The sequence below is a fragment of the Homarus americanus genome, unplaced genomic scaffold (genome assembly GCF_018991925.1).
Source record: "Homarus americanus isolate GMGI-L3 unplaced genomic scaffold, GMGI_Hamer_2.0 scaffold44246, whole genome shotgun sequence".
NCBI classification, from domain to species: Eukaryota; Metazoa; Arthropoda; class Malacostraca; order Decapoda; family Nephropidae; genus Homarus; species Homarus americanus.
The window spans coordinates 288,611-315,338 of record NW_024745309.1 but is presented as its reverse complement, the minus strand read 5'-3'; the positions used below and the strand labels follow the sequence as shown (position 1 = coordinate 315,338).

Here is a 26,728-nt window from a genome sequence, read left to right as displayed (position 1 = left end):
CTACAAAATGGCAATGAAATATTCACTCACTTTCATGCATATTCTCACAATTCTACTTAATTTGCTTTTGTATCGAACACAATGTTGACAAAACAGCGTGACTGACCATGTAATAAAAATTCCTAGATGTTATACTTTTTTTTATAACCTTGAGAACAGAAGAAAAAACTTGAGCTCTTAATGCAACACTGAGAGGTCAACACTTGTTACTGAGTGCGGGAAAATAATCAATATTATTCTCTAAAGTAATTGGGGTATCGTCTAATGCTTGACCCAACAACTGCCTCGCCAGCCTCTTCTTGTTCTCCGAGGAAGGTGTGTGTGTGTGTGTGTGTGTGTGTGTGTGCGTAGATTATGTCAGGTAGGCTTTTGTGTTAAAATGTTTAAAGTATTTTTCCCGTGTTAAAGTGTGTTACGTTGAGTTTATCCTACGTTAGATTGTGTTAAATTGTGTTAGATTGTGTTAGATTGTGTTATATTGCCTTAGATTTCGTTAGAATATATTCCACTCTAAACAAATAAATTATATTAGTGAGTAAATAAATTGTGTGGAAAGTTGATAAGGATAATGACAACATCTTAAAAGTCATCATCTGAGTTGGTTGTCAGGGAAGAGGAGGAGGAGGAGGAGGAGGAAGAGGAGGAGGAGGAGGAGGAGGCGAAGCAGGAGGAAGAAATAGTTATCACATTCTCTCCAGTGCCTCCTGTGACCACCTGGAGAGTCAAAATAAAAGAAGATTAAATGAACCGTGTGAATGTTGTTGACACTCGTAATTCACCCGGTCATCCATCGTCGTGTGGTCAGCTGGAATCCCCCTTGTTAACGACCCTCGACTGACCCAGACCAAAAAGGTGTTGGGTGATTGGCTGTATATAAGAAGAAAACAAAAACAGCATCGCCAATCACCATAAATGGATAACTAACTAAATAAATTAACATTCTTAAACAACATTACGGATAAGATACTTGAGTTATTTTTCTATTGTATTGGTAATATTTAATAAAATGTTTTAATGTTATGTTAATGTTTAATTAAATAGAGGTTTAAATAATCTATCTTGAGTCTATGACGATTTGTAGTTATGGTCACGGGGGAGAAAATTAAATTGTTGGTAACACTGTCCTTAGGGATTGGGTAGCTGAGGTTAGCACGAGTGATGAAAGGAGGAAGAGGAGGAGGAAGAGGAGGAGGAGGGGAAGGGAGGTCATAGGAGAGGAGAGGAGGAGGAGGAGGAGGAGGAGGGGGAGGAAGAGAGGGGGTCATAAGAGAGTAAAGGAAGAGGAAGAAGAAGAAGAGGAGGAGGAGGAGGAGGAAGAGGAGGAGGAGGGGAAGGGAGGTCATAGGAGAGGAGAGGAGGAGGAGGAGGAGGAGGAGGGGGAGGAAGAGAGGGGGTCATAAGAGAGTAAAGGAAGAGGAAGAAGAAGAAGAGGAGGAGGAGGAGGAGGAGGAAGAGAGACGTCATAAGAGAAGACTAAACAAGTACCTCGTTCAGGGTAGTTAAGTGTGGCCAGACGAACAATGTAAACAGTACCACAATCACCATAAGTCAGAGAGGTGATCTTCCACAAATTGGCAAGTTTCACGGATAGTTCCTTGCTCAGGTATTCGGTTGAGTGTAGCGCAAATGATGTAACTAACCTGCTAATTGATGGTGGAATAGTGTAGTTAGTGGTAGGAGGGGGGGGAGAGGTGATGGTGGTGGTGAGGGGGTAATGGTGGTAGTGGTGGCGGGTAGTGGTGGTTAGGGTGGTAGTGGTACTGTTGTTTCTAATCCTTGTGTTAATCATCATTACGACTGAGCCCTAATCCTAAGGGTATGGATTAGGTTAGGTTAGGATAGGTCTAGGGTCTATTTAATCAGCCATAGGTGGAGGTGGTGGTCTGGGTAGGAAGGAGGAAGGAGTCAGGAGGGAGGAATGAGGGGTGAGGGGATAGAAGGAGGTAAATATAGAGGAAGTGGAAGTAGAGGTGAGGGAGGAGAATGAGGAGGAAGAGGAGGAAGAGGAGGAGGAGGAGGAGGAGGAGGAGGTACCTGGGTCGTCCTCCTCACTACTGCTCCTTCTCCGTATGATTGACAGTCTCATGCTGCGAGGTAATTGGCAGGTCCCTGTTGCCTCCCCGTGTGGCTAACATACTAACTCTCTCTCTCTCTCTCTCTCTCTCTCTCTCTCTCTCTCATTAACCCTACCACCACCTTAAAGGGCCATCCATCACCACCACCTCCTATCATTCTTAAAAACGTACATACCTCCTCTGTCATAACTTACACACGCACATACACATACATTCACACATAAACACACACACACACACACATAAACCACAACAATAAACAAACACGCAATAACAATGACAACCACAATAACAATAATAAGCACATATAAAGAAAAATCGTACCACAACCGACCAAAGCCACAGAGAACAAATAAACAACAACAATCACAACAACAACAACAACAACAACAACAACAACAACAAGTAACCTAACCTATAACACCGTGGACAAAAGGCATCATAAGGTAGCAATAATTAGATTCTTAATTAATAGGTAACTAGCCAATTAGCCGTATAATGAAGGAGGTTCATAAGTCAACAGCAACCCGTGTCATGTGTGTGTGTTAGAGGAAGCTGCTGAGGCCAGTGGCGGGTCCTGACTACTAAACAGGGCTGAGGAGGAGGAGGAGGAGGAGGGGGAAGATGGGAAGGGAAGGCATGAGGAGGAGGAGGAGGAGAAGGAAGAGGATGGCGAGGGTAGGTACGGGGAGGAGGAAGAGGAAGATGGGGAGAAAAGGCTTTACAGTATATCATCATTCTCACCACCACTACCACTATCACCATCACCATCATCACCACTATCACCACCACCATCATCACCACCACCACCACTACCACTATCACCACCATCACCACCATCACCACGTACATGACCATCACACCTAAAGACCAAATGATTGTGTGATATAATTTATGGATCACTGAGTCTTCATAATAGTCAGCTGGGAGCCTCGGAAGGTGGTGTTTAATCCCGTCAGTGTTGGAGATACATGGTCAAGTGTTGGAGGATGTGTAGAGTGGTGGTGGATATGTGGAGGAGGTGGAATGTTGGAGGATATGTGGAGTGGTGGTGGATATGTGGAATGACGGAGAGAAGGCGAGGGGATGAAGAACAAATATGTGCTTGGGAATGAGTTAGGGAGGAGGGGAGAAGTATTTTGGGAGTAAACTTTGAGAGAGAGAGAGAGAGAGAGAGAGAGAGAGAGAGAGAGAGAGAGAGAGAGAGAGAGAGAGAGAGAGACTTTAAGGTCAGGACTGTCCCCCGTGGCGTTTAACACTCCGTCACTCTTAACTAGTAAATTGTGACAAAATCAATAACCAGGGTAATAATCTTCCCTTTGTTTATCTCCCACTGATGGTTGTTCTTAACTTCAATTTTGATGAGAGCAATTTTGAGAACAGCCCATCCGTCTTGCTGCCACTTAGAATGAACGCGTCTGGGAGAAGAATGAACAACCTCTAAACTCATTATTGACGTTATTTAGTATCTTAGGTTAAAAAAATAAATTCAATAGGATTTAACAGAAATTTATCTCAATATCGACTTAAAAAAATAAATAAATATGCCTTTGTAACCGTTATTTTCACACGTCGAGATTAGAAACTTTTTGGAAAATTTGGTTCAGTATTCATCTTTTCACCTGACAAATTAGACAACAGGTTCCTAGATCAGGTAAACCACAAGTAATCCTACAACTTGTCTATCGTCTTATTCTATTTTGTTTATGTTATTCCTCCTTACTGCGCATCTCTCTCTTCTTCTGTCACCTCCTTATCTTTATCTCTCTCCCTATCTCGCATCTCTTATTGTTTATGTTGTCTAATCTAGAACGAAAATAATATAATTTTTTTTTTACTTTTTTTTTCATTTTTAAGTCCTACATTTTTCCTCCCAGCACAAGTGACCAGAAATCGTCCTCACACTGTACCCGTAGTTAAGACCCCGGACGAGAAGCTTTAGCATACCTGACGATTTCTGTAGTTGTCGGTAGGAGCTTTGATTATCTATAGGCCTATGAGTTCCACCGCCCGCCTGTCCGCCCGCCCGCCTGCCTGCCCGCCCGCTCAGGTGACCGCATCTCTATTCCCAGATCATTAATCAGGTAATGGTGACTTGAAGGACGTGATAAACACTGCTTGCTTTTGTAAGGCGTTCCATAGACCACATATTCTTCTCATGGAATCGTGGGTTATAACTTTGTATGCTTCTTGTTTTATTGTTGTATATACGGACTTGTTTCAACTTCAGTTTGGAGGTGAGGGCCCCCCTTTTGCCCATGACTCCCTCCCGACAGTCCACAAGAATCACAGGAAGATTCGGAATTTCACAGATTTCAAGAGCGTGCCGGGTACCCACACCCGTCTGCCCGCGGACTCCAGTCATTAATCTGTCCAAACAAACGTCACTGTTCTCTCCGCTGGCTGGGGGTAATCTGTGCCATCACCGCCCGCCCATCACAGGCCGACCTAGTGTAGGCCGCCCATCACAGGCCGACCTAGTGTAGGCCGCCCATCACAGGCCGACCTAGTGTAGGCCGCCCATCACAGGCCGACCCAGTTTAGCCCCCCCCCCATCATATACCGCCCTAACTCTGGCCGCCCATTATATGCCGCCCAAAAACTCTGCCCGCCTATTACATGCCGCCCCAGCTCTGTCCCCCTATCATATGCCTCCCACCTCATGCCACCCACGACATGCCGCCCAACCCAGGCCGCCAACCACATGCTGATGAACGGAAAGAAGTAACATATTAACAAGCTAGGTTGGGTTGGGTTAGAGAGTAACTATTTATTATGTTTGTAAATTATAGAAAGAACTTGAAGTGTAAAGGTGAGAGAGTGAGAGAGTATTGTTTACATCTCTCTCTCTCTCTCTCTCTCTCTCTCTCTCTCTCTCTCTCTCTCTCTCTCTCTCTCTCTCTCTCTCACTTACAATGCATATCCACGTACACCCAGAACCTAACTATGGTAGCGTAACCCTCACAAACACACAACAAACCTATATCCTCTACTAGCAAGATTTGAAACAGAAGAGCATCACCAACAACACCTTAATTGCCCTCACCTGCCCAGGCCCCGGCCGGCCTAAACACCATTACTAGTCTCGTCAGGCTCCACCGTTTTGTTCTAACTATGTTTACTGATACTGCGCCCGTCTCACTCACCTCACGATTTCCACCTAATTGCGTCTCGATTTTATTCCGTTTCACCGACTCTCCTGTAAGCGTTGTTGGGATTTGGGGCTTTGAGTTTCCTTTTATAACGTGGATATTTGGGGAGCTTATATATTAAATTTCAAGGATCTAGATGCTATTTATTGAGAATTTGAAGATAAGGACATTTTTAGCGTTCCAGGAGCCTTGAGAGAGAGAGAGAGAGGAGAGATGGAAGTGGAGGGTTACAATGTTTACGTCTTCAGTTTGCGCCTTGGTCCACCAGAGGGTCTTAGGGGTTTATCAGAGTATCCTCGAGAAACACAGACTTATCAAGGAACGATGCAAAACACACGACATTTATCAAGGAACAATATAAGACGCTGGTGATACTGCCTCTGTGTTTTGCTACTTTTCTTTCCTACCTTCTCTTGGCAACCTCCGTGAGATGAATCGAATACCACCCCAATATTGTAACACTGATATATATATATATACCTTTTGATGTATGTCTGTTTATATTATTGATTTTGTTTTGTGTTTTGTGATTTTGTTTGTGACTTATGATGTGTGTTTTTGCTTCTTTTCCTTTTTCCCTTTCTCTCCTTCTACTCCTCTTTTTCCTTCTTTTTCTTTCCCCCCTTTTCTCTCCTCTTCCTCTTCTCCCCCTCCCCCCCCTTTTCTCCTCCTCCTCCTATTCTCCTTTTCCTCTTACTTACCTTGTCGCTCTTCCACCTCCTTCCTCCAACCCTCCCTCCTTAACCCTCCACCATAATCCTTACCCATCCCTCCCTCCCCCTCCCCTCACTGTCAAGGCGTAGAGAGATAAAGAGAGAGAGAGAGAGAGAGAGAGAGAGAGAGAGAGACGAGGGAGAAAATGCCGTAATGTTTTGTGGTGAAGATAAGAGTCAGAGTCACTGGTTTACCTCTGTCGTCTTTCCGTGTCAATTCTCGGAGTCATTTATCAACTAATGAAGAGAATGGATGGTGGGAGTGAGGACAGGGAGAGGGAGAGGGAGAGGGTGAGGGAGAGGGGGAGAGGGAGAGGGGGTAGAAGAAGGAGGAGGATGTGGGTTGGAGAAGAGGAGGAAGAATACCAGGAGGAGGAAAAACAGGAGATAAAAATGGAAAATGAGGTTAGAAGGAGAGAGGAGAAGGACGAAGAGTAGAAGAAATGAGGAGGAGGAGTAGGAGGGGAATAATGAGGGACGGAGGGTGAAGGAGGAGGGAAGGAGAGGAAAGAAGTAGGGAGGTAGGGGGTAAGGAATAATATAAAACAAGGAGAGTGGGAGGAAGGAATGGAAGGAATGAAGGAGGTAGGCGGGAAGGATGGGAAGGAGGGAAGGAGGGAAGGGGGAAAGGAAGAAAGGAATAGAATGAGAACAACGACAATTATTCCTCACTGAAGTACTTGTCTCTTGTCTCACCTTGTGGAATATCTTAAAAATTTCCTCTGGTAAAAAATTGTACAGGTGATATAACGTGTGTGTGTGTGTGTGTGTGTGTGTGTGTGTGTGTGTGTGTGTGTGTGTGTGTGTAATCCAATAAACACGAATTTAACTTTCACTAATATAAATAAATTAAATACACAATACATTAACTTTTACTAACGAGAATAAAACAACTTAGTAAAATATTAAAATAATTGGACAACTTTGTTTAATTGGTAATTGTAATTGATATTAGCCCACCTTGATATCATTTAGAGTTGACAGTGAGTCAGATCAGCCAACTCCAACCATTAGTCAAAGCCAGTTAACCCAGCATTAACATAACTAACACGCGACTTGTCTATGTTATAACAAAGCAACAGGTTAATTACGATGTTTATATAGGTTAGGTTACGTAATATATTAATTAATCTCTTATGGTAATTAGGTAGACATTGAAGATAATTATATAGGTGGATAACGTTGGGTTAGGCTTTGTTAGGTTAGGTTAGGTTAAATTCGGCTAGGTTAGGTTAGGTTAGGTTAGGTTAGGTTAGGTTAGGTTAGGTTAGGTTAGGTTAGGTTAGGTCCCAGAGGCCATCTTCATCTCTTACCTCGCACGTACTACAACACGAGAACTTCACCTCATTTATCATCCATTTAGTACCTAATTAATTTTCACTATCACCTGTCGGGTCACAGGTGTCAGGTATACTGCTGTTGCCTTGTTTGTGTTGGGTGTCCGGCAGAGGGTTGTTTAGTGACGAGGTACTGTAGCCTGTTGTAGCCGAGGAGGTCTGAGTAACAACACCAACGATAATAATGATTACAACAATAACAACAAAAACAGAGTTAACAAAAACAACAACAATAACAACAACAAAAACTGCAACAACCATAACAACAACAACAACACAAACTACAACTACAACAAAAACAACAACAACATAGCCCACAATTCTCATTATACACAACAAATAAACTCACATTAAATAAGACTTATGATTATATTTCCATCTAACAATTATATTTTTTTGTTTTGTTTACATGACGCAGCATCTATGTAACCATGACAACCTCCTCTACATCTTCAACCTATGATAACATTCCTCACACTAACCCAGCCAGTTAAGGGATGGACCTCAAATAACGAGAGATATTCAGGGGAGATGTGAAGCCATTGTCACAACTCACCTTGTGATAGGTAAACACCAATCATCACCTGGGGGTTCATTAGTGACTTCAATGGTCGCCTGATTCTCCTAAATTAATGATGGTGATTAATGGAAGATGTTTTTTTTTTAATTTGACCTTTGATGGTAGAGACGATGACTCGTTTCAGAGGAGACCCGTATAGAAAAATTCTCTAATTGAGATGATTTGGGGAGATAAATGAGCCTTAGTTGGGTGTATAGGGGGGGAGGGAGAAGATTCATTTGGAAGTGAAAGTTACTTGGGAGAAGAAATTTGGGGAGAGGAGGAGGAGGGAGGGAGGGAGAGGAAGAGGAGGTGAAGTTAGGTAGGAAGGGAGGGAGGAGGGGAGTTAACAAGAGAAGAAGGGGAGTGAGGTAGGTATGGAGGGGAGTTAGAGAGGGAATTAGGAACAGAGGAGGAGGAGGGGGAAGAAGAGTTAGGTAGGGAGTTAGGGAGGGAAGGGGAGTAGTTAGGGAGGTTAGAAAGGGAGGGAAGGGGAGTAGTTAGGGAGGTTAGAAAGGATGTATGTGGATAGGAGGAAGGGAAGGAGGAAAGGAGTTACGAAGATAAGGAGAAAGGGAGAAAGGAGAGGAGTTACAGGTAGGGACGTGGGAGTTAGGGAGGGAGTTAGACAGGAGGAGGGAGAAGGGAGAGGAGAGAGAGGAAGCATCATTTATTATGCTATGTGCTGGCCGACCTGTTGGCTGGCATCCTCAACTCTAATTGATGGAGTGTTCTCACGGCGGATTATGGCACGTCCATTTTCCATTAATTTTGGGAGGTTAGGTACAAGAGAGCCAGGAAGGTTTGGTTTGGTTAGGTTACGTTAGGATTACGTTAGGTTAGGTTAGGTGTTTCTCGAGGCTAAGCTTAAGATACTCCCTGAACAGCTTCGGTTGTCTTATACAGGAGGAAAAATATCACTGGAATTATTAACTTTTAGAAGAACAACAGATTCCTATGTGAAATTTTCTTCATATATATAGATGTAAGAATGTCTCTACCTGGCTGAGTTAAAGTGAAATATTAAAACAACATCAATATATGGTATTAAATCTGTTCTTAAAAGTTAGTAGAAGAAATAAAAGTCTACTATTTTTTTTTAACTTGGTTTTTGGTTTTAAACATTTTGTGATAATTATATACACACGTTCTATAATTCCCTCGGTTAAGAGATCACTATAAAACTATCCATCGGCTAAAAGCATTTAATATATGATAAACTCTCACTAAAGACGAGCACCACCTAATCAGATCCCCCTGGTAATGAGATTCGAATCCACAATATATACAGTTCAACCAAAATAGACTTGAGTTTTGGAAGTTATAGTTACATGGCAATGGACCGTGGCGCTTGATTCGTGTACACATTAAATTATTTTTCACATCACTGTCGGATCAACGGGAGATTATTATGGGATTTAACTGATCGAGGCATTTTTGGCTGTGCGTTACCTCAAATTTTCACACGTGTACATCATCATCCGGGAACACATGTAGTGAGTGGAGGCGGACTTATACGGGGATATACCAGAGAGAGAGAGAGAGAGAGAGAGAGAGAGAGAGAGAGAGAGAGAGAGAGAGAGAAATGTTTTATCATCATCATTGCAACTGGTGGTCCTTTAACTAAGTTTACTGAGTACCTGTTACAGCTGGTAGCACCTTAACACAGCTGGTAGCACCTTAACACAGCTGGTAGCACCTTAACACAGCTGGTAGCACCTTAACACAGCTGGTAACCTCTTAACACAGCTGGTATCCCCACCGCCGCCGCCGCCATCTTCGAGTCCTGATGGGTTCCACAGCTCCACGTATGTAAACACAACACGACCGTAGCTTTTAATTAAGGCGCGGCCGAGGTCTTATCAGCCTGTCTTGAAAACACACGTAGACTCCACCGGTGACAGAGATGAGGCCAAAAAAATGGATAATATTCCCCCTGTCTCTCTCCCTGGGGCAGGTGGGGGGAGGTGCAGGGGTGGTGCGAAGGAGAGGGTTAAAGGCTGACATTTGGTTTCCAGATGAAGGTTTCTGGGTTGGAGGAGCATCTCTTACAAAGGAGAGAAAGAGAGAGAGATTTGGGTGTCAGTGAGTTTCTTGAACATGAAGATTCGACATAGCTAAATTGTACACCTGAGCTCAGTACCTGCACTCTATGCCATGGTATATTCTGTACACCTGAGCTCAGTACCTGCACTCTATGCCATGGTATATTCTGTACACCTGAGCTCAGTACCTGCACTCTATTCCATGGTATATTCTGTACACCTGAGCTCAGTACCTGCACTCTATGCCATGGTATATCCTGTACACCTGAGCTCAGTACCTGCACTCTATGCCATGGTATATTCTGTACACCTGAGCTCAGTACCTGCACTCTATGCCATGGTATATCCTGTACACCTGAGCTCAGTACCTGCACTCTATGCCATGGTATATTCTGTACACCTGAGCTCAGTACCTGCACTCTATGCCATGGTATATCCTGTACACCTGAGCTCAGTACCTGCACTCTATGCCATGGTATATTCTGTACACCTGAGCTCAGTACCTGCACTCTATGCCATGGTATATTCTGTACACCTGAGCTCAGTACCTGCACTCTATGCCATGGTATATCCTGTACACCTGGGCTCAGTACCTGCACTCTATGCCATGGTATATCCTGTACACCTGGGCTCAGTACCTGCACTCTATGCCATGGTATATTCTGTACACCTGCAGCAGACAAAACCATATCTCTTACACCTTGTTTCTTTTCCTCCACACTTACACCTTCTACCATTCTCCCTTTTATTTCCTCCCTTCCTCTCTCCCTAAGACTCTCCCCTGCTTTATTCTTCTCCCTATCACTTACATCCCTTTCCCCCACTCTCCCCCCTCTCATTCTCTTTCTTTATCGCTTTCTGTATATCATGACTCACGCTACACAGGAGTTGAAGAGAAGGAAAAATAATAAGGCAGATCGATAGATAATTTTTGCACACCTGTAATTACTGTATCATCCATTTGAAAGGTACAGGTAAAGGGGAGAGAAAGAGGAAGAGATTAACTTAAGTCCTTGACGTAGGTGAATATTTGGTCATTTATATGGTAGTTTATATTAGGTTTATATGTATTGTTTAATGATTGTGTTATCGTTTAGTTATGTACAATGTAAATAACGAAAATGTGTATAGACGAAGGAGATTATTCTTGTGTTAGGTTAGGTTAGGTTATTTGGATATGAGACAAAAATACACACAAAGGAATGAATACATACACACACACACACACACACACACACACACACACACACACACACACACACACACACACCAAGTAGGTAACATATCTGTGATCTTCCCCATAATAACCAGACGACTGCAGCACCGATTGACCTCAGCCGGAGATCACGATGCTCTGATTGGCTAGTTATTCTGATCGATGAAGTGAGCTTATTCATTAGAGATAATCAGATAAGGAAGTGTTGTGAGCAGTAGTGGTGTCAGGATCCTAATATGAATACCAAGTTGAATTGCATGCATGGATCACATTACTGTACGTAGATAGTCTTGGTGTCAGTGAGTGTTTGTCGTGGGTTTGAAGAATAGAATTGAATCTATTGAAGTTTTATCCCACAATGATGAGATTCTATTCTTTAAACTTTAAGACGAGGAAAAAGCTTTTCATTACTTACAATAACTCAAGACTTTTAAACGATAAAATAAAATAACAATAATCATTAAATATTAAAAAAATCTCTCACATAATTTACATTTCAGAAACTGACTCATTTCCTCTTAAACCCAAATTTCGAAACGAGGAAGAAAATAAACTAAAAAAAAAAAAATAAAAAAAAATAAAAAAATAAAACATAAACACGATTTTACAAACCTGACCAAGGACAGTAAGATGGAGTCAATCATTAATTATTGTTAGGAGAGTTTGGGAGGCTTCAGATGGCTGTGATAACTATGCGCAGCTATTATGATGTGGTGACGGCTAGGTCCTGATAGATGGAATATTCTTCTTGACGCCATAAGAGGATTATAGAGACGTTCAACTTTCAGCAACGACGAGGAGGAGGAGGAGGTTGGGATGGGGTAGGGTGGGGTAGGGTGAAGGTGGGGTGGGGTGTGGGTGGGAGTGGGGTGGGTGGGGTGGGGTGGGGTAGGGTGGGGATGGAGGAGGATTATAGGTGTGAGGAACCAATAATTATAAGGACCAGATATATTACCCCGATTGTTGGTCTCTTGTTCGACCCTAAGACCGTGTGTGTGTGTGTGTGTGTGTGTGTGTGTGTGTGTGTGTGTGTGTGTGTGTGTGTGTGTGTGTTAAGGAGACGCTTCCCATATAGCCTTACAGATTCTAAACTCATATTAAGTTCGATTATTACTGAAGGGATGTACTCAGGACACTACTGTCACCTAAAATGTTATGTTTACTGTCCATTAACTAACACAATTTACGGATTCCTTAAAGAGTTTCAATATAGATAATTTTAAGAGTGAAATAAGGGAATTTGATCTTAATTTAAAAGCTATTTAGATTACCTCAAAGTGGTTTTGTAATTATAGTAAAGAATCTATAGTTTGATTTACAGTAATTTACAAGACTTTAGATGTAAATTACTCTAGCATACTAATATTATATCAGTGGTAAAAAATATGTAAAAAAAATCATTCTTTTTTTTTTTACTGTTCTAAAACATTACATGATAGGAATAAAGTCATGAGTTAACTATAAGAGACAAACAATGAATGACCCATCTTGCCGTCATGCGCCTTAATCTCTGCATGATCCTTGCTTTTACATCATATGAAAGTTGGTGATTAATATTAAGAATTTCAAATCTCTTTTCTTTATTTTTTAGTCTACAGAACAACTAAGGTGTGTGTGTGTGTGTGTGTGTGTGTGTGTGTGTGTGTGTGTGTGTGTGTGATGAGACGACTGGACAATCACTGGGCAGGCAAAGAACAAAAAACAATAGTCACACTGAAAACCAAAATAAAAAAAACTATACGAAACATGACGATGATGATGATGATGATGATGATGATGATGATGACGATGACGATGATGATGATGATGAGCAGGTAGTCAGTCAATCAATCAGTCAGTATTAGCATTCATAAGGATGACTGATGCAAATGAAAGAAAGAACTTGATATTCCCATCGTTCAGTCAAACCTGTCGTGCTGAGGTCGTTCAGTCAGTCGTTAGATTCCGTTGATTGTGGTCGTCTTAACAAAGGATCTGGAGGAGTGAGGTCTTTGTTCTAATAGCTCTATGGTCGTATTAACAAGGTGATCGTACAAAGCTCACCCTTGGTCGTGTTAACTAGGTGGTCGTATTAACAGTCCCATGGTCGTATTAACAAGGTAATCATATCAACAGTCCCATGATCCTGTTAACAAAATGGTCGTATTAACAGTCCCAGGGTCGTATTAACAGTCATATGGTCGGATTAACAAGGTGGTCGTAGTAGGAGGATCAGGGTGCAGCGGACAGGGGCCACAGAGACTGATGCCTTGTGATAGCGCTTTAGATTAATGGTCGCTCAAAACAGTGTAGCCGCAGCTGTCTCCTCTTTAACATGACTATTGGCCCGCGCGGGATGCTCTTGTCGACGTCATCCCCCCTTCCCCTCCCCTACCTCCTCTCCTCTCCCCCTCCTCTCCTCCCCCTTCCATATCCTCTCCCCGCTCTTCCTCACCCCTCACCTCCGTCAAATAATTCACATAACTATAAGAAACTATTATTATTCTTACTGATGATGATTGATGGTGATGATGATGATAATGATGAAGATGATGATGATGATGATGATGATGATGATGATGATTGATGATGAAGATGATGATGATGATACAATAATAATAAGAAGAAGAATGAAAAATAATAACATTAATGCTAGTGAGAGAGAGAGAGAGAGAGAGAGAGAGAGAGAGAGAGAGAGAGAGCTGAGGCAGGCAGAGGCGATGCGGCGGGCTGTTGAATTGTCAGCACATCAATTACACACACACACACACACACACACACACACAAGCACCTGAGCATCTGACAAAACAATAGCAGCGGGAGACTGAAGAGTGTGGGCGTGGCTGTGCTAAGGGCGTGGGCGTGGAGGTAAACAGTGTGTGGGCGTGTTAACAAGGGGTTATGAGGACCAGAGGCGAGCCATCAAGCCCGCCGCAGTCAGCTCTCCCGCCCCCACCACGCCCACTACACCGCGCCCTCTTAATCTGTACTCCAGGGCCAAGTATCACTGCGCTTCTCAAGGCCCTGAAGAACCCAACTCTTGAGAGCCAAGCATCACTGCTTTAGCGCCCCAGCAGAGGAACGCTTAAGGGTTGAGCTAATATATAACTCTGAGAGCCTTACGAGTTCTTAAGCAGGTGGGCGAATCACTCAGTCGAGGAGCCGAAAGTAAGAATCTTGTCGGGTCATCCTCAAAAGAGCTGATAACCTCGAGTGATGGCCCAGTTATGTGTACAGTTTGATGGCGAGTGAAAATAAATAACTTACTCCGTTTTCTACTCTGTGTACCAACTGTCCTGGCCACGAGCACTGTTGTTTATTGATCAGAGATAGTGTATGTGTACGGGTGTTATTTGGTTGTTTGTTTACCTGTATGTGCATCTTTACCTCTGTGTTTTTCCCAGGTACCTGTATCTACCTGTACTTGTATAATCAACTTGTAATTATCTATACCTGCTGCAAAACCCAACATTTATAGGCCTACAGTTGACCACTATAGGCAGACCATCTTAATGTCTTCCAGTATTTAGGAATTCTATCTACGTGATGGCCAGAGTTAAGACGTCTTAAGTCATCGACACACAAGACGAACACCTGCTGTAGTAACCTCAAGAGAGCACCTTGGAGCACTTAACGTGAACAAAAGGTTAATGATATTTTGTTTAAATATTCATAATGAATCATAAATCATATGATAGTAGTGAGGATAATAATAATAATAATAATAATAATAATAATAATAATAATAATAATAATAATAATAATAATCATAATAAACCAACGAAAAGTAAACTAAGAAGAATGAATGAAATGTGAAAGAACTCATAATTATAATAGAAAAAACTAAGGATAATTTGAAAGCAGTCTGAATGAACAGTGAATGAAATAAAGTGACTGCATAACGATCGAATTTGTGGTCAATATTTTGGTTCTTCAGGAATGTGTTTCTTATCGATAATTCCTTTGTGTCTGAGTCGTTGATGGTGACGCAATGTTTTGATATTATATTGGGAGAGAGAGAGAGAGAGAGAGAGAGAGAGAGAGAGAGAGAGAGAGAGTAGCTGCTTGGTCCGCTCGTCGCCCCCCCACCTCGATAATTTAACCCGGATCAAGTTACACGAGAAACTTGTTACCTCGACGGATATGTGACCCCGGCCATTATACCCCGGTGCTGCTATGTGCCTGACACCCTCCACAGCCTCGTACGATTCCCTATTGTCGTAGATTTCTTAAAGGTTCGTAAGTTAAGTTTCCCTCACCACGATCTGGAAGTATAGGATAAGAAGTCACAACCTAACCTAACCTAACCTAACCTAACCTAACCTAACCTAAGCTAACCTAACCTAACCTAACCTAACCTATGTTCCTTCAAGAATCCATCGTTATACCGTAGTTTAAATGAGTCAATTTGATATCCAGGTTAGGATTAATTAAACATTGAGAATTGGAGCTGTGGATGAACTAAGGTGAATTGGATGGATAATATCGGATCGTTTATCTCACAGACAGACAGACAGACAGACAGACAGCTCAGGTGGATAATTTATTTTTTTTCTTTGGTTTTACTTTCACTATCTTACGAGTGTTTCAGTTTGTCAATGAGGGTGGACAAGGTGTAGTAAATTAGATAACTGAAGAGAGAGAGAGAGAGAGAGAGAGAGAGAGAGAGAGAGAGAGGACAGGAACCCGTGTACAGAAACATAGAAACTGTATCACTCAGTACCAAGACGACAACCACAGAGAAGGAAAGAAAACGACAGAGAGAGAGAGAGACACAGACAGTCAAACATACAAAGAAATAGATTAGCAGACAGATAAGCCGACAGATATACAAACAGAAAAGACCAGCAGCAATAGGGAAAAAGATGACCTCAGTACCCCACACCTTCGTCATCCCCGTCGGCATTACAAACACCTCCGTCGCCGCCACCGCCTGTATCTGAATACACCGCCGTACTCATCACACACCTGCCTTTACTATATGCTGGTTCCTATATATTACAGAGATTAATGGTAGCAATAGTTGTAGACGCACACGAAGTAAAAAATAAAATAAAATCTAATGAGAATAACTAAGTTGCTTTTAGGACGGTGTTGCGGTGTCAGTGTTGTCCCAAACTTATTTCTGATCTCTGAAGGCGGAAGGCAGATACATCTCTCATTCTGGATCATCATATTGATATAAAATCGAGAAATGAATGGTGTTAGGGGGTATACTTTCGTCCTGCATGGCGGCTCTACAAAAAAACAACAAGAGATTAATAACGACGGCCACAAACACTCTGACGGCTACCATAACAATCCCAATGACTACATAAAATCAGCTGAAACACATCTTCTTTATTTTGTATTTTACGTCTGTGTGAGTGTCTTGTCACAGGTAAATATAATTAACTTTGAAACTCAGGGAAACAAAATATAACTACACTATGTCCTGGTCGAAAAAAAAAAAACCATATTGGTAAAGTAAATGACAACTGCCTCGGTATATGATGATGTTGAATACACTCGTAAACAAACACTTGAGAGTAAACACTTGTTGAAAAAGTTCGATTTATGATGATGCTTGAGGGTATTGATCCTAGGCGTACCCCGACAGTAACACACGGTCAATAAAACTTCTATAATACCGCTGTCTTTATAGTGACGGTAACAAATGATTGTACCATAAATATATATCATCCTTCAGTAAGTATGCACACCTGTTCTAAGTATACACACCTGTTCTGTGGATTTTCCTCCACCTGTACAATGCATACTTATTTTTTCTACCGTAAACAACTACATTATTGTGAAATTGAAACAAAACTATAGATTCAAATAAAAACGATGATGGATTTCTGAGTTTGTGTAGACTGTAGAGGCTAACACACACACACACACATAGATGTATTCGTAAGGAGTTGTATAAGTAAACGAAATTAGGTCGACTACAACAACAATATATAACGAAAGACGAGTGAAGGTTTGTCTTGTTACGTCACATAAACAATCAGATCCACCAATAGCTAAAGGGAAGGTAAAACTAGTACGCGTATACAGCAACAGGAGTTAATTAATAAGTTACAGATGATTGACTATTGACAGGTACTATTTCTAGGAGGCATAGGTATAAACGGAATTTATTTCGATAGTAAAGTAGGTATAGGCCTTACAATACCCCTCCCCCCCCCCTTCCTATAAACACTATTACTTAAAATAAATCGAATTAACAGAATAATTAAATTAATAAAGACGGACAAATTATAAATACTTACCTAATAATATACACTACATAATATACATGTAAAGTTGATGAAGGGGTTACAGGTGTATAGATAGACAGGTGTTTCTTTGTGAGGATAAATCAACAGGTGTTACAGGTGTGCCATTACCTTAAATGTCAAAAAGAGAAACAGGGAAGAGATTTAGTGTCTATTGTAATTCAGGTTATGAGTATTGTGTACATGTGTAGTGGTGGAATAAACGTAAAGATGAGACAACCATGAAGTGTGTGTGTGTAGTGTGTGTGTGTGTAGTGTGTGTGTGTAGTGTGTGTGTGTAGTGTGTGTGTGTATGTGTATGTGTGTGTGTGTGTGTGTTACCAGAAGTGATTGTTAGGAGTATCCGTATTTGCATAGAATTACATACTTTACACCTGTCTGTTTCTCTACCAAGTATACAGTGCCACGGCTAAGCCCTCTTGTTACACCTGTCTTACCTGTGTCACATGTATAAAACACACACACTACACACACACACTACACACTACACACACTACACACACACACACACACTACACACACACACACACACACTACACCTCCCTCATAATCTTAGTCCGGATGCTTTAGCTGTATACATCCAGTCTGCGCCATAATAAAGCTCGTTAAATGAACTGCAGGGTGAAAAGGAAACACTCTGTCTCGTTGATAACTATTATACTATACAAGGTCTCTGGTAATTGTCTCTGTCTGTCTGTCTGTCTGTTTATCTCTCTGTCTGTCTCCCTGTCTATATGTTTGTCTGTCTGTCTCTCTGTCTGTCTGTTTATCTCTCTGTCTGTCTCTCTGTCTATATGTTTGTATGTCTGTCTCTCTGTCTGTCTGTCTCCCTGTCTATATATTTGTCTGTCTGTCTCTGTCTGTCTGTTTATCTCTCTGTCTGTCTGTCTGTCTCTCCTTTTATATGGTTGTCTGTCTGTCTATCTGTCTCCTTTCATTAATCCAAGAATAATCATAAAAATGTAAACTTTAAATCTTCCCTTAATTAAGATATACACCTCGTATATGATCTGCATATAATTTCTATTGCCTATAACTCTAGATTATAAAATGTTGGGTTAATATAATTTGACTCTAATTATTATACACCATGAGGCTTATTAGCAGACGTTGTTTAAAAAAAATAGATCAATTGGTATAAGTTTGTAGTTATTAGTACTGTATCCTGTATCACTGTAATGGCCTATAATTCCCCTGTAAGCTGTACCACTGTAGTAACTTATCATACCCTTACGTCGACTTTCACCAGCATCTATGTTATTTACAAAGGGGGAATATTTTTAGTTATATTATACAGTAAAATCCAACATTATATCTCTCTTCTTAGATAAACAAACCCTGAACTCCATCATGGTAGGTGAACAAACAAACTCTTTACTCCCTCATGATAGGTTAATAGAACAACAGTATAGGTGGAGATAAAACAGTTTATTGTAAAGCATAATTAGGAAATAAAACTCCCTATTTGTAGGGGGTTTTTTTTCCACAATACTGGCACAAAGAATTCAGTGAGAATCTATATACAGCAAATAAAATCTCATTACGTACATTATTTACATATAAATTATTCTGTCTTATTTACAAACATGTACAAGTTATGGCACATATAGGAACTTTGGGAGGACCTTCGTAGCGCTGTGAAGGACGGGAAGAAGAGGAAGGAGGAGAGGAAGAACACATTTAAAAAAAGAAAACAATGATAAATTTTCTGAAGAACAATGAAAAACTTTACAAGTGAGAAACAACAAAAAGAAACACAAGACAACTTTATACAGGTTTAAGCTACAGTGATTTTCTTTAAGATGAAATGTTGATGAAATACAGTTTTTATTTTGATGGTTGTATGTATGTGTGTGTGTGTGTATGAAGGGAACAACAGATGAATATCATCCACGTAATACAAAAAGCTAATAAAGGAAGCCATTGTGATATTTCAATCAATGAAGAAAATATACATATAGACTGAAATTAATAAATAACATGGAAATATTGTTAACAGTCTATTAAATAGTTAAGCGGATATGATCTATGGAGAGGGGGACTCACACTCATTGTACTTTCACAAAAAAATATGGACAAAATACTCGACCATCTCCTTCAGATACTGAAGTTATAACTTAAAGATCGCCAAGGTGAATCTCTATCGTGATTATCCTCATCTATCTGAGTATATTTGAATATACCAGAAGATCGCTGGAAGGTATATACTAAATCGAATTTTCCAGACAGGCGCGTTAGATCGGCTCACAGACACAACCCGATATTTCTTGGAAACTCGGCCTGACGTAAGCGGAATGACGTGAGGGGGTCTCTTGGAGCGCAGGGTGGAGGTGGTGGTGTAGGAGGGAGGCGTGGAGGTGCAGGGTGGAGGTGGTGGTGTAGGAAGGGGGCGTGGAAGGCGTGGAGGTGCAGGGTGGAGTTGGTGGCGTAGGAGTGTCGATTTCGGAGGAGCAGGATGGAGGAGGAAGAGGCTTCGAGCAGGAGGCGATTGGGGGGGGAGGGGCAGGAAGATCACCGAGATGTGCGACTCCCATCCTCCTCCTGACTGTCTGAGGTGAAGTCGAGGAGGAGGAGGAAGAGTAGGTGGACGCCGCAAGAGAGACGGAGGAAGACGTGTCGGAAGGGATCAAGGGGGATGCGACTAGTGGGTTTCGGCCTCGTTCTCGACGTCGAGCTCTTCGTCCTCTTCATGCTCGAGGACCAGACCTTCCTCCTCGCTCTGTTTATCCTCACTCTTCCTCTCTCCTCCCTCGCCGCCCTCGTCCTCCTGCTGCTGTCGTTTGTGTTTGGTTCTTCTGTTCTGGAACCAAACTTTAACCTGAAGAAGAAAAGAAATCACGGTCAATATGGTTCCGTTTCTTTTGCCGCGTGTCAATCAATAATTTTACACACAAAAGTTACAACAAAGTAATATTCACAACGTAACACCAAACTCTTCAGGGAAATCAGATACAAGAATATATACACTAAAAAGACGAATCTCAGAAGAAAGACAAACACTAAGAAAAGACGTATGAATATTACATTACTAAAACAACATATCATGTGTAGCCACCGCCCCAGCAGCACGCCCCGACGCACGACGAGAGGGAGAGAGAGAGAGAGAGAGAGAGAGAGAGAGAGAGAGAGAGAGAGAGAGAGAGAGAGCCCCTGTCCCTGCACGTCCGGATATAGTATGTTACAAGATAGGATGGATAGGCAGCTAGTGGAATGGGGGGTGGGGAAAGAAGAGTCCTACATCAGCTCGACTAACCTACACAGCGCCTCCTTCCAATCCTTGAGTAGAACTGATCACTTACAATACATCGTCTCAAGGTGAGGTTACATTAAGTGTTGTCACGACTCAGAAAACGAGTGAAATTGAGAACGAAGGGAAATGGATAGATTGAGAGAGGGAAGGTTGATAGGAGATGGAAACATGTAATTAATAACAGAAGAAAATTGATTTTAAAATTAGAAAAAAAAATAGCGATTCTTGATTTTCTATAATAAATTTCTTCTCCTAAAAGTTCTCAAGTGAGTGAGCGAGTGCTGTTGAAAGTGAGAGTAATCAACCAGTACCACCAGTGTTAGGTCAGTGAGTTAGAAGTACCAAGGGCGAGTGCTTTCAGTATTGCCCAAACCAAGTCAACCAGCACTATCAGATGAATAAATGAATCCCAATAGCCACGTCCCTCCACTCCCTCCCTCCTTCACCATTTTCCCTCCTTCAAATTCCCTTCTGATTCCTTCTCTCACCCTCCTCCCTCTCTTCTCAGACCCCTCCTTTCCTCCTCCTAGTTCCGCCCGGCCGACCAATAGTCTTACGTCAACCGATTAAACCGATTTTACGCACAATTACCCCCTGTTGTCGGTAATATGTTAGTTTACGGCGGCCGGGGTGGGTGGAGGGCGGGCGGGCGGGTGGGCGGGCGGGCGTGAAGACATGGATGGGTGGAGGAGGTGGTGAGAGGAGATTAGGTGGAGGGCGGGGTGGATGGAGGGTGGGAGGAGAGAAAAGGTGGTGGTGGGGGTGGAACAGGGGTGACGTGTGATGTGGTGAGAATGGGTGGAGGATATGGGCGGATTGACGGGAGTGGGTGGAGGCGCAAGGTACAAGGGTGGAAAGAAGGACAGAGAGGGAGAGAAGGAAGGTATCGGGAAGAAAACAAAGAAACTAAGTGAAAATTCGAAGGAAAAATAATTATAGGAATTACTTTTATTATCAAGATCACTAATTTAATTTCTCGGATATTTCACGACGTTTAAGAAATAAAATCGCAAGATTGTAAAATTCGTCAAAAAAATATACCATATATATCATCCGCTAAAATATTGACATAAATCGCCAAAATATCTAAATATGCGCCAATAAATACATATATCTCGCCAAAAATCATACAAAATTCATATAAAAATATATACCTTTCGCCAAATATATTAATAATTCGCCAAACTCCCTCCAAATAACCAATTACCAAATATACACTCACACGCAGAATATCACAGACACTTGTAATTGGCTCCTTTAGTGACCAGATTACACCAATTCGCCTCTATTTCACCCTGAAAATTGCTTTCATTCTTGCCTCTAAGGGCGCTGTTCCCCACGCCAGCCAGCCAGACCTCAGGGCCGCTATGATATGGTCCGCTGCCTCCCCGCCGCCTCACCCACCAACGCCGCGTGGAGGGGACGTGTAGCAGGGCATAGGGAGGAGAGAAGAAGGAGTGAGGCATGAGGAGATAGGGAAGGGTGAGGAGAAGGGTGGATAAAGGGAGAGGAAAAGAGTGATGATGGAGAGGATAAGGGGAGTAAAGAAGGGATGAGGATGGGAGGAATAGTGGGAAGAGAAAGAGGAGAGAGATGGGATAAAGGAGTCCAGAGAGAGAGAATATAACAATAACAACAACAACAACAATATTTATACACTACAAACAAACAAACACTGACGACAGTATACTATAAATATCACTAAGTTAAATCACCTACAAAAATAAATATTACACCTCAAACATATTGGCTTTATTCCTTTACCAAGAATAATTAGTATTAATTTCGCTATTTTTTTTAATCCGTGAAATTAAATCGTCCGCTATCAGTCATATATAACATAATGGAGATATAGTTGATATATTTAACGACGGTCGTGGTAAAATCAGGGCTTGTAATTATATATCCGATGTATTATGTGTAATGTATTCTGGAGATGTCGGTATTGTAATCAAGATAAATCCCAACAAAAGCAAATATTTTATTAGTTATTGTTTCTATTAATATTCTATTGTCATATCAATATTTGTAGAATATATTACAATATTATATATCGAACAGTATACTGTGAACCCCGGAAATATGATAATGGGAAAGAAAAATGGAATATTTGTTGGAATATTAATGTAATAATATTAATAATAATAATAATAATATACTAATAATAAATAATATAATAATAAAAATAATAATAATAATAATAATAATAATAATAATAATAATAGCATCTAAATAACACATTATCAAGTGTTTTACATTAACAATATGAATAATAGTAACAAGCGCATATTAACGACTCACTATTTAAATTATTTTATGTTATTATCGACAAAAAAACGTTATATTCTCCGGACAAAGACGTAACAGATAACTAAATATAGCGTTTTCATAGATCAAGTGTAATACTGTGAGACTGACGAAGGTAAAAATGCTCTGACGACACAACGTAAATCGTGTGTTGTACTGACGAAGGGAAGAGGAAAAGGCCTGGGAGAGGCAGAGAGGGAGGTTAGTGCGTCTCTTCCCCCAGCGAGGGGTCGGTCACATGGGACAAGGCTCACTAACCACGGCTAAATAGCAGAGTGACGCAGGCTGCTTGATTTTATTACCCAAAGAGTAAGGTCAGGAAATGTGATTTTTCCGTCTCGTGATTTCGTCAGAATACCCCGCCGCCCTTCCTGGTCTGGTGAGATGGATGACAACCTCCCCGGCGTCCCGGCTTTTGGTAAACATATTCCGTATAGGGATTTTTAAGGACAGCTTGACCGATGTACTCAAGTGGGACCTTCAGCACAGGTAATCCACGACACGGGAAAAATTAAAAAAAAATATTGTAGTTGATAAGATAAAACTTTAAGGTAGATATGACGAAAGTGACGCCGCCCAATGTTTGTTCATCTCTCAGATATACGGCGAGCAATATGGAGTTCGGAAGGTTTATGGATTACCAGTTTCCACCCTCCATGTTAAGTGAGGGGGAACCTGAGGGGCCGATGGGAAGGTCTGGGTTGAGAGGGAGGACCTGTTAAAGAGTTGGGAAGGGTGTGTGGGCGTAGGCTGCATAGGGGCGGTCGGGGGTGAAATTAAACGAAAGGATAAGACGAGCGGTCAACACAAATTAGTGGGTGAACAGTGTGAGAACCTGAGGTGGGTGATGTTGTCTGGCCACGCTCACCCCACCACTATAATCACAACAGTTTATGAACCGATAGCAGAAATTAGCGCTGCATAATTTCAATGACAATTAAATCGGAGTCAAGATAAACACAGCAAATAAGTTTGGGTAAAGGTAGACTACTCAACGGGTGTCCATCTTAGAAAAGTTACCAAATGTTTCACCTTTGATCTTGAAACACAACAAACAACAGCTGTATAAGGTATTGCCTGAGGGGATATAGAGGAAATAGTAAACATTATAAGGAGTTTAATTACCTGTGTTTCAGAGAGGTTGAGGGTCTGGGCCAGCTGTTTCCTCTCGGCTCCCACCACATACTGGTTCTTCTCAAACGCTTGTTCAAGTTTCAGCAGCTGACTCGGGCTGAACGCCGTCCGGATCCTCTTGGGCTTCCTGAAGGGCAACAGGAAGGTGGGGAAGTCGTGGCCTGTAGAACAAGCACACTAGTCAACATCACACACATTTCAGGTCCAGCGTGTCAGCTATCTGCTTACAATATTTTACTTTTAATATTAGATTCTTCTATAAAACCTTTTGTAAAATGTTCACCTAGCTGCTCCAGCACAATAACCATAGTAGATATTTGCGGAACTTTTATTACTTCAATTGAACTAAATAAAGACAAAATGTTTCAGTGTTCAACCTACTGTTGACCATCAAAGTGAACGTCTGGTGAACTGTGAACTAATATAAACATGATGAAAGGTATCGCTCAGGACAGTGGAGGGACACTTACCGCCGGGGAATCCTGGAGGGAAGATCCTGCCGTGGCGTGGGGAGAGGAGCCAGGGGTAGAGTGGGTAGTCTCGCGGGGAAGGGGGCAGTGGCGTCCCCAGCTGAGGAACCTGCCCTTGTGCCAGTAACGGGTGGGGCATGAGGGGTGCGGGCAGGTGTGGCATGGTGTGGCCGCCCAGGGACAGCAGGTGAGGGGGCAGATGAACACCAGACCCCTGCAGGAAGCTTGGGGGTGGTAGAGACACTGGACTGGTGAGCGGTGATGACTCCTTCTTGTCCTCGTCCACTTGAGTGTTGGGAGAGTGTGCTCTCACTGGTGATGTGAGAGGTGAGGGAGGCTGGTAAGGCTCCTGCCGCGCCTGCTGCACACGGAAGAGCTGTTCTTTCAAAAGCTGATCCCGAAGCTGCTCGCGAAGCTGTTGTTCTCGGACGAGAAGAAACTCCCGCGGGAGAGCGAGGCTCCCAACCTCCCGCGGCGAGTGGTGCGGCGGCGACTCCGGCAGCTTCGTGAAGCCCGGCGCGGGCGGGGACGCTGATCTGCGCTTCTCATCTCCACAACCCACCAGAGACTCTATGGAGAAACCGAGACGTGGGCGTGTTGGCACCACGGGCGTAGGCGCTTGTGGCATCATCAAGTCTAATGACACTAAGTGTTCTCAATAAAGTGTATAGAACACGACACACTTCCTACAAGCACGCACTCTGACAACAAGTGTTGTTCTGTCTTCCTCCACACAGAAAAGCCACCAGCTAAAGAGGTCACAGGATAACGCGTTTCCTGAGCTCAGCACGCGAAGAGTTCATGTGGACTTATACGGCAAGTTGGAACTGTTCTACTCCTTTTACGTTGTTCTGTCTGTTCTTATCGCCATTATGAGCCAGCGTGGTCAATGATTGGTCAATTAGCACCCGCTTGTCTGTTATTGCTTTTAATGGCGAGATCTCATTGGTCCGCTGTACAGCTAAGCTCCGCCTCCACAAACTAGGGTGCCAAGGAATCGAAATAATATGAGATTTAAAGAACATATTTCACAACCCAATATTTTACAGTTGACGCCTAAACCACTATAAACATTGATTATGTAGATCCAAAAATAAACAAAACTTAAGTACATCCAAAAACTTTATAGAAAAGCTTAATTTTATCCTAACAAAAGGAATGTGAAACACACAGGCGGATGCCACTCCGGTCTCAACAGTTCCAGCCCACTGACTCTGCGCGCCATCTCATGCCAAGTATGAGAACCTCAACTGGGCTTAGCGCCGAACTGACAGTTTCGAGTATCTCTATGACTTTTTCTTATCCTTTCGCTCTCACTGAAAATGTTCTTGTAGGGAACATAAACATGGAAGGTACTGACTAAAGTCTCTACCGGTCTAAATATAACAGTCAATGATAAAACTCTCATCACACAGTTTTACCAGTCACCACACACTGCATCAGACACTTCCAAACAACAGCCTTCACCCACATCACTGACTACATCTGACATTCTAATCACTATTCTGAAACGCTGAACTTGAGTGAAAGAATCAATGTTGTTAATAAGAGAACAATAGACCATAAATTGCTACTCATCTCAGAAATTACAAAAGACATTATCTCTCCCGTAGAAGGAATGAGAGGTCCAGTTGCTGAGTGGTGGTCGACTAGGGACACTCTCGCGACCTCTACCACACGGGGGCGCTGACGAAGGGCTACATGTAACCTCAGGTATGGAACTAGAGACACGAGTTGCCCTGAAAATGTGTTGTGTTGAATAATGTTTACCTGGAAGATGTGTAGTGATGAATAATGTTGCCTGGAAGATGTTTAGTGATGAATAATGTTGCCTGGAAGATGTGTAGTGATGAATAATGTTGCCTGGAAAATGTGTAGTGATGAATAATGTTGCCTGGAAGTTGCATACTGATGAATAATGTTGCCTGGAAGATGTTTAGTGATGAATAATGTTGCCTGGAAGATGTATAGTGATGAATAACGTTGCCTGGAAGATATGTAGTGATGAATAATGTTGCCTGGAAGATGTGTAGTGATGAATAATGTTGCCTGGAAGATGTGTAGTGATGAATAATGTTGCCTGGAAAATGTATAGTGATGAATAATGTTACCTGGAAGATGTGTAGTGATGAATAATGTTGCCTGGAAGATGTGTAGTGATGAATAATGTTGCCTGGAAGATGTGTAGTGATGAATAATGTTGCCTGGAAGATGTGTAGTGATGAATA

The 26,728-nt window shown here is 42.1% G+C and overlaps 1 protein-coding gene across 1 annotated transcript; it reads right to left on the bottom strand.

Moving 5' to 3' along the window:
* Positions 1–18,752: 18,752 nt before the first annotated feature.
* Positions 18,753–25,321, bottom strand: LOC121878643 (homeobox protein EMX1-like). Its single transcript, XM_042384970.1, has 3 exons — positions 24,501–25,321; positions 24,022–24,191; positions 18,753–20,157 (listed from the first exon to the last, which is right to left on the bottom strand). Exons 1-3 carry the CDS (start codon positions 25,129–25,131, stop codon positions 19,981–19,983), a joined length of 978 nt encoding a protein of 325 aa, XP_042240904.1. The 5' UTR covers positions 25,132–25,321; the 3' UTR covers positions 18,753–19,980.
* Positions 25,322–26,728: the final 1,407 nt, after the last annotated feature.

Excerpts from the sequence above, each read along its gene's own strand:
- LOC121878643 (XM_042384970.1), bottom strand. The coding sequence starts at position 25,131 with ATGATGCCACAAGCGCCTACGCCCGTGGTGCCAACACGCCCACGTCTC. Across the intron at positions 24,192-24,500 it reads CCCTCCAGGATTCCCCGGCG|GCCACGACTTCCCCACCTTC; the intron begins GTAAGTGTCCCT and ends CTTGTTCTACAG. Across the intron at positions 20,158-24,021 it reads TCAACCTCTCTGAAACACAG|GTTAAAGTTTGGTTCCAGAA; the intron begins GTAATTAAACTC and ends TTTCTTCTTCAG.